Source organism: Aptenodytes forsteri, unplaced genomic scaffold, assembly GCF_000699145.1.
Source record: "Aptenodytes forsteri isolate BGI_AS27 unplaced genomic scaffold, ASM69914v1 Scaffold19, whole genome shotgun sequence".
Lineage (NCBI taxonomy): Eukaryota > Metazoa > Chordata > Aves > Sphenisciformes > Spheniscidae > Aptenodytes > Aptenodytes forsteri.
In genome coordinates, this window is record NW_008795327.1 from 1,046,915 (window position 1) to 1,055,710 (window position 8,796).

The 8,796-nt window shown below is 52.2% G+C and overlaps 1 protein-coding gene across 1 annotated transcript in view; it reads right to left on the reverse strand.

The window, feature by feature from the left end:
* The window catches only part of LOC103899589 (amyloid beta A4 precursor protein-binding family B member 3), a gene marked incomplete at its 5' end in the record, with an annotated part of 29,538 nt that extends 23,577 nt beyond the window's left edge, over window positions 1-5,961 (reverse strand). The window contains 2 exons of the mRNA XM_019472278.1: window positions 3,175-3,272; window positions 5,821-5,961. Coding sequence (XP_019327823.1) covers window positions 3,175-3,272; window positions 5,821-5,961 — 239 coding nt within the window. The remainder of the gene's footprint in view (window positions 1-3,174; window positions 3,273-5,820) is intronic.
* Between the last annotated feature and the right edge of the window lie 2,835 nt (window positions 5,962-8,796).

Genomic DNA, 8,796 nt, shown 5'->3' on the forward strand with positions numbered 1-8,796 from the left:
GGGCATGGTGGTGTTGGGTTGACGGTTGGACTCGATGATCTTAGAGGTCTTTTCCAACCTCAATGATTCTATGATTCTATGACGCTGGCCCTGCACGGGTCCAGGGGCCTGGCAGGACGCCCCCGTGAGGGAGCTTCCTCATGTCCATGCGGGAACACTCGCCATGACCTCTGGAAGGTCCCAGCAATGGGAGAGGTTCCTGGTGACTGGAAGAAAGCAAATGCCACCTCCCCTCTCCAAGAAAAGCAAGGAGGAGGAACTGGGGAACTGCTAGCCAGATGGCTTCTTCTCGTTCCCAGGGAAGGGGATGGAGCACCTAAGCCGGGAAGCCATTTCCAGGGGCGTGAAGGACAAGAGGGTGATCAGGAGGAGTCAGCGTGGATTTGCAAAGGGCGAGTCAAGCACCCCCAACCTGATCACCTTCTACTGTGAGGTGACCACATGCACCCTCAGCACACAGGTGATTACAGAACCGGGAGGAGTGTCTGAGGCACTAGAGGATTGTGCTGCCACTCAGAGGGATGTCAACACGCTGGAGAAATGGGCTGACGGGAGCCTCCTGAAGGCCAACCAAGAGTCCTGCCCCTGGGGAGGAACAGCCCCAGGCACCAGGACATGCTGGGGGTGCCCGGCTGGAAAGCAGCGCTGCAGAGGAGGCCCTGGGGGGTCGTGGTGGACACCACGCTGAACCTGAGCCAGCAGTGTGCCCTTGCCACAAAGGCGGCCAATGGTGTCCTGGGCTGCATGAGGAGCAGCGTTGCCAGCAGGCGGAGGAAGGGATCCTTCCCCTCTGCTCAGCACTGGTGAGGCCACACGCGGAGTGCTGTGTCCAGTTCTGGGCTCCCCAGGACAAGAGAGAGAGGGACAGACTGGAGAGAGTCCAGCAAAGGGCCACCAAGACGGTGAAGGGACTGGAGCATCTCTCTGATGAGGAGGGGCTGAGAGAGCTGGGACTGTTCAGCCTGAAGAAGAGAAGGCTGGGGGGATCTTCCCCATATCTACAAATATCTGAAGGGAGGGAGCCCGGCTCTTTTCAGTGGTGTCCAGTGTCCATCCAGCTCGGGGTGGCCCTGTTTGAGCAGGGGCTTGGACCAGACAACCTCTGGAGGTTCCTGCCAACCCCAACTGCTCTGTGAGTGTGTGATGCTGGCACAACAACCAACAACAATAGGGACCACCTGAAAGGGGCCTGAGAAAATGCAGAGGTGTGCAGCACGCTGCCAGATGGGCTTTGCATCACAAGGTCTGTCCCTGAGGTTGGGGAAGCTCCTGGGTGCGCTCCTGAGAGCCCTCTCACCCCATGACGTCACTTATGATGGGCAACTATAAATGCCAGCATCGAGTCCTTCTGGCACCACTTGAGGCGTCGAGTCCTGCCAGCCGCACTGGGGGCATCAAGTCCCGGTAGTGGCCAATAAAGTATTGAGTCCCGGCAGTGGCACTGGAGATGTCCAGCCATGAGCTGGCTGCCCTGGGCACTGCCATAAGTCGCCTCCAGGGAGGGGACCTGCCCCATCTGCCAGGGCCCCTTTGAAGACCCTGCCTGCATGGCTCTGTGCTGGCACGTCTTCTGTGTTGAATGCATCTGGCACTGGGCCACCGCCAGCGCCACCTGCCCACTCTGCCAGCAGCCCATCACCTCCATCCTCCACTGGGAGGAGGACAACGATGAGGGGGATGAGGCCTCCGCCTGCCATCCCCAGGGCCAGTTCTACCCCTATGCGGGGCCAGGGCTGTGGCAGCAGGGCAGCAGCGGTGTCAGGGCCCCGCAGCTCCCTGGCCCTGGAGCTCCTCCGCTGGGTGTGCAGAGCGCAGCTCCCACAGGCCCCTCCAGTGGGTCCAGAGCCTGTCCTGGTGCTGGGACTGCGATGGGCGCAGCCGGCTCCAGCCCTGGCTGGTGGCCCTTGAGGATGCCTCATGGCTGTGGAGGGTCCAGGAAGAGGAGCGGGGCTTGGGTGACAGGGGCACCGCCGCGGCAGGCCCTGCTCCTGAGTGGGGTGGCCAGGCACCCCGGGGCCCACTGGAAATAAATACACCTGGGATGCTGGAACGGGTCATGCCTGGGTTCTTCCACGCCGGTTTGCTTGCCCCTGCGGAACTGGGGGAGTGGGAGGGATACGGCCCTGGGAACTGGGGGAGAGGGTGGGATGTGGGTCAAAAAGCGGGGGAGAGGGAGGGATACGGCTGTAAGAACTGGGCGGAGAGGGAGACTTATGGTCCTGGAAAGTGGGGGGGAGAGAGAGGGATGTGGCCCTGGGAACCCTCCCCAGCCCTGGTGCCAACACTGCCTCTGGCTCCGGCTCCGCAGCCAGGCAAGGGTGGCCTTGCAGGCCAGGGAGGAGTTTCAGGGCTACTTTATTCCCTTTTCTCAGCTTCCCCTGCCCCACAGAGCCAGGCCCCATGCTCCTGCAGGCCCCAAGGAGGTCACTGACCAGGAGCACACCAACGAGTCAGCCCCTCGCCCCCTGCATGCCTCCAACACACACATCAGCAGGAAGCATTGCTCAGAGCCTTCTTCCCCCACCACAGAGCCCCCTGGGAGCAAGCACTAGTTGTCCCGGTCTCTGCTTCTAGCTTCCAGGCCTGAGAGGAGATCCTCTGAGGCACCACTTGCCTGACCTCTCCCTTGCTCTCCTGCTCACTGGAGAGATGGGCTCCAGCCTTCCTCAGAGCCACTGCCCAGGGGACATCGCAGTAGGTACCACAAAACCTATGTGGGAGAGGACCAGGTAGAGCAGCCCTATAAAGTCTTGCTCAACAAACCAGCCCTTCTCTCATGCTTTGACTTTTGTCTACAAAGCCAAGGCCCCGTTTCCTGCACACAGCATTTCAGAAATGTGCCAAGCCTTCCAGGGGAAAGCACCAAGGACCCTGGGAACAGAGCCTGATTCTGGGTCAGCTTTCTCTACCACACTGCAGTGACTTACTCCAAGGGCACAGGACAGCCCTGCAGAGCCTCTCCTCAGGAGCCAGAGGAGACAGCAGCATGGTCCAGCTCTAGCTGCACTCAGCCAGACAACTGACAGTTGCAGCTGGACCAGCGCAGCTACATGCCATCACCGGGTTCTCGACAAAGACCAGAGACAGCTCAGTGCTTCCTTTGCCCAACTCTGGACAGAGGCTGGGAAGATGTAGGCTGAGACATGCAAGCACCTGGGAAGCCATTCTTCTTACTGCCTGGACTGCTGCTCTACCAGTTCTTCATCCACAGGCCTGACGGTATCCAAAACACATCTCCTCACACTCTCCTCCATGCTCCCTGGCCACCCCACCTGCCAGAGAAGGGAAACAGGGTCAGCTCCTGCACACCCCTCTGACCTGCGCCAGTCCTTCCCTTCACTCACGCAGGGAGGCACAACGTCCCGTCTCAGGGGGCATTTCTCAAACCCTGTGCCAAGCAGCTGTGAGCCTGGCATGGGGCTAACTACCAGACAGCCCCATGGCAACATGCACAGAGCGTTTCAGACCTACCTCCACGGGTACAAGATGAACACCAGGCTATGAGCTTGGGGGTGAGTGTTCCTGCCTACAGACACTCCTGAGATTTTGAGGACCTCAGTAAACTGTTCAAATAAGACTTCAGTGCCTACAAACGGTCATCTCCTATAGACGCTTGAGGTGGCCTGGCCAAGTTACAGGTTTGGGATACAGTAACAGACACCAGAGCAAAAGCTTGAGAGATGAAGAACTGATCCCAGAACTACATAAAAAATGCAAATCAGCAGCAATTACCTGGGTTGAAATTACAGTAAATCCAGTCATTCACTAATACTGGGCTAAGATTAATATCAGGGTGTGCAAAAACTTAGATAACCATGGTTATCAGGCTGGCAGGAAGCAGGACATGGCTTCTTTGGATGAGTGACTCGGACCAGCCAACAGGCTTGGGAAGGTCCACATTCCCTGACTCAACTGCCATGTTTTATTGCTGAGTCCCAGAAGGGCTATCAGAGCTCATGGACCAACCATCCCACCCCACCTCTGCTCCATCTGGACTAGTTAACCAATCATCACAGCCCACCTACATCCCACCTCTGATCTGTCTGGACTCGTCAACCAATGGCTGTGGGAACTGGGGGTGGAGGATGGGATATGGTTCTGGGAACTGGGGACAGGGAGGGACATGACCCAGGACTTGGGACAGAGGGAGGGATATGGCCCAAGGCTCTGGGGAGAGTGAGTGGTTTGACTGTGGGAACTGGAGGACAGGGAGGGAGGGCTATGGCTGTGGGAACTAAAGGGAGAGAGATGGATATTGCGCATGGAAATTCAGGATTGCTTGATTTTATGGATTATCCAAATCTCTTTTCACTTCACGGCCAGTGCCAAAATGATGGCTTTGCTTTGTAGAGATGTTAACCTCTCAACAGTCTCCAATGGAGGCTGAAACTGCTTGACTAAGTGGTAATGTAAGGCAAAATGCCACTAGAAGGCATTAATGCTGCAGAGGAAAGCACTGGGGAAGGGGATGGCAAAAAGCAGGGCTGCTTGCACAAGCTTAGCTTGGCTCCCGCACGGGAGCACAACTGCAGTCTAAAACCCAGCCTGCCCTGTAAGAACTGGCACGTACAGTGGAAGCGTTTTTCCCAGTAAACTCAGCAAGCTCTTGTGCCTGTCCTCCACTGTATAGTTCAGCTCAAAGGTAGAAGGAGTTTTGCTCCCATCCAGTTATTGACTGATCACTCTGTTAAAAGCTGCAGTCTAAACCCAGCCTGCCCTGTAAGAACTGGCACGTACAGTGGAAGCGTTTTTCCCAGTAAACTCAGCAAGCTCTTGTGCCTGTCCTCCACTGTATAGTTCAGCTCAAAGGTAGAAGGAGTTTTGCTCCCATCCAGTTATTGACTGATCACTCTGTTAAAAGCCTTGCTGCCAGGGCTTGAAAAACATGGCAAGTCTCAGCTGGGGGCAGGGAGGTTGTTCCAGGTAAAGGGATCAGGAGGTGTCTGTCATCCTTGTGCCCACCCATGCTGTCAGCTGGAAGGAGCCAGCCCTTCGCTCTGTGTGCATGCTCTAGGGAGAAAGACTGAAGAGCAGTGTGTTGCACTTCCTACTTGACACATTGGTCCAGCAAAGCCTACCTCAACTCTAAACTCAGGCTCAGTATTTCCTCACACACACGCACGCAATGCTTTCACAGTTTGGTTTCTCCACAAGCACAGCTATTCAAATGTCGGCATGAGCATAGTATCCCACAGTGCGTAGAGGGCAAAACGTGCTCTGCACAGGAAGACAATTTGGGCCTTACACAGATGAACTTGTCTGATGAGCAAATGACAAAGTTGGGGATTTCAAAGCTGCTGACACCAACAGCTCAGCATTCAGGCCCCAGGAAGGAGCACTTCTGCCCCCAGGTGGCAAGCAATCGATATTTAAAGGAGCACGAAGGTGGTAACTTAGGACACTTGAGAAAAAAACAGTTCCCAGCATTAAGGGATACAGTGGAAATGCAACATCAAATAAAGTAACACCTGAGTAACCAGCAGGCTAGGGGAGAAAGGCAGGGGCCAACTGCAAAGGACTGAGTTGTAGTCTACAAGCTCAGAAAGAACAAGACCTTGCATGCTGAGGTGCCCATGGGTAACAGTCCTGGCAAGCAAGCAGATCTAACTACAGCATCACCATGCAGACCTGCAGGAAGAAGAGGGCAAACTGCAACATAAAATCCCATGCGTCACATCTACACAGTTTGATTGATGCAAATTGTTGACAGAGAAACCTGAACCCAGCAATAGTCCAAGGTTAAAGCCAAACACTGTTCTAAGCTCCCTGAACACAGGGAGTGAAGCCAGAGTGCACACATGGGGGAGAAGGCAGTGGTACCTCTGCACACAGGGGTGCTTTGGTCTTCTGAGCCTCCTTCCGCGATTTTCGGTACAGATTTTTGGTGATGTCCTGTGGCTGTTTCACCAGCTCCACAGGGTCCACCAAGCTCATTGGAACAATGCCAAATGCATAGAAATACTAGAACCAGACAGCTCAAATGCAAGAAGCTTTTGTCATGACTGCAGGTCTGAGGAGGTCAGCTCTAAACCAAGCCATCCTGAGATGGTAACACATGACTCAGCACTGCAAGAACTCTGTAAATTAGTGCTTAAGCTAAGGCAGGACATGAAAAACACGGTCCCTGTGCCAGGCTCCCACCCAGTGCAACCAAGAATTTATGGAGTGCTTCCAAGTGGCTCATTTCACTTCAAGGAAAGACCTTTTGAAAAAGCAGCAGCGCATCCTGTGTGAAAAAGAAATGACCTTGATCCTCGCCTGTTTCCAGGCCTTCTCCTGCCCAGAACTCCCGGACCTTTTTGGTTACCAGGCCTGGTTCCTTTGCCTTCTCAGCCACTACCAACATGCCCTTCTATACCAATATTCAGTAACTTTCTTAAGGGGAGAAGAGAAACAGGTTAAAAAACCCCAAACAAACATAACCCCCCCCCTCCCCTCCCACCCCAGAAGGTTGTGTTCAGTGATGTGTAACAGTTCCTTTGGAACTTCGCTTCCTTCCTAAAGCAGGCGACGGGAATGGAAAATATGTAAAGCAGCTGAGGACAAGGAAGGAATGGCAGCTTTCCAACCATTTTCCCCTGTAGCTAAATACCATTTGACCAGGTAGAGAAATGGGGAATGCTATTCTATGACTACTGTAAAGGACTAGCTGAAGTGATAAATTTTCTAATGGTGCTTGTCGATGACATCAATACTCAGATGATGGGATTTGAGAAGGGAGAGGGCAAAGAGACACTTTGCTATTTTGTAACTCCAGGAATTCACCCATTAAAAACTGCATGTAAGACAGAAAAGAACCTTATGTTTACAAAGTCAAACATTCGAAACTTCGAAAATACCAGAAATAAAGGTTGCTTGTGTCATCTAAATTTGGCCCTTTTTTGCTATGAAGGATACAACCTTGAATTACATTATTGCACACGCACTTTTTAGCACAGGGCTCCATTTTATCCAGTACATAGAATGGACAATGTCTATGGAACAAGTATCTCTTTAACAGTTTTAATCTTTGTTGTTCAATGTATGGTGAAAGACCTTATTTACTGAACATTACTTCCACTTGAACTGAAAAGAAGAATAAAAATGCCCTTCTGAAATTTTCTGTTACTCCTTATTTTCTATTTCATTTCTTTTGCTGCCACGTACGTGCCGGTTCTTACAGGGCAGGCTGGGTTTTAGACTGCAGTTGTGCTCCCGTGCGGGAGCCAAGCTAAGCTTGTGCAAGCAGCCCTGCTTTTTGCCATCCCCTTCCCCAGTGCTTTCCTCTGCAGCATTAATGCCTTCTAGTGGCATTTTGCCTTACATTACCACTTAGTCAAGCAGTTTCAGCCTCCGTTGGAGACTGTTGAGAAGCATTGTCCAAATGCCTCTTCAACACTGACAGGCTTGAGGCATCAACCACCTCTCCAGGAAGCCTGTTCCAGGGTTTGAACACCCTCTTGGTAAAGAAATGATTCCTACTGTCAAGTCTGAACCTCCTGCAGCTTTGAACCATTCCCAGGCATCCTGTTGCTGGATCCCGGGGAGAAGAGATCAGCACTTCCCTCTCCATGTCCCCTCCTCAGGAAGCTGTGGAGAGTGATGAGGTCGCCCCTCAGCCTCCTCCTCTCCAAACGAGACAAACCCAGAGTCCTCAGCCGCTCCTCAGAGGACATGCCTTCCAGCCCTTCACCAGCTTTGTTGCCCTCCTCTGCACGCATTCGAGGACCTGAACGTCCTTCTTAAATGGTGGGGCACAACTGATGGGATTGCATTCCTGTGCTGTGTTCCCCCCTCAGTATGGGAATGCAGTTAGTACAGCTATTATTCATTGTTTTAGGATGTGCTATGTCAGCATTCATTTGCCTTGCACGGCCCTTTGCCAAGAGGAAAGCATGGTCTTCAAATGCACTGGCTACCAGTTCATTGCCAAGCGTAACTCAAAGCATACGTTTGATCTCATAAATCCCATGTCGTTTGAAATCCTTGCTACTTAAAGACTGAGGGCACTCACAGCAAGGGAATTCGTCTCCAGCCTCGCTCTGCCTGCTGATCTATCAGGTCCACCTTTGCACACATGGAAGAGCCTGTCTCATCACACTCAGCTGGCATCAAAATGTTGAGATTCTTTAACTGAATAGACAGACTCTGTCAGCTTCTTGCACTTATTGCACCAGTTTTGCAAACTAATTACCATGTGTGTGCTAGAAGATTGTTATTCATTGTTTCTTTTATTAATTAAAAAAAAAAGTTCCTTTGTATCTGAATAATGTCATCAGTGATTTCATCACACCGACATTCTCAGGTGGTTTCAGGTAGGCGTATAAAAAGTAAAATCTTCAGTCCTTTGCAGCTCTCTTACAGGAACATAGGGACTCTTAAAGACAGGCAGTTGCCTTCTAGTGTCAGATGGCCACCTGGCCAGCCACCTCCTTACCAAAGATAGCCTACTAGAAGTTGCCGATACAGCTAAAATATCCTCTGACATGCTAAAAGGACAAATACTGCTGTCATCGGTCCTTTGTACTAGACCCGCTCACTCTATTTTAGCCAACTAATTCCTATTTTAAAGATAAGCCCCAGCCAGGAAACAAGAACTGTAGCTTCTTTTAACCAACAGACAGAATGTCATCCTAAGCCTTCATCCACCCTCAGCGAAGAGGGAAACAACCAAGGGGGACAAGCTTGTCCTTCCAGGTAGACTCTCCACCTGATCTTTAATTCCACCCACCCTCTCTGTCCATATCTGCTTCTCGTTCCAATGCTGCTGGACCCCCACACTCATTTTACATTATGGTTCTCAGGCTGTTTGACTTT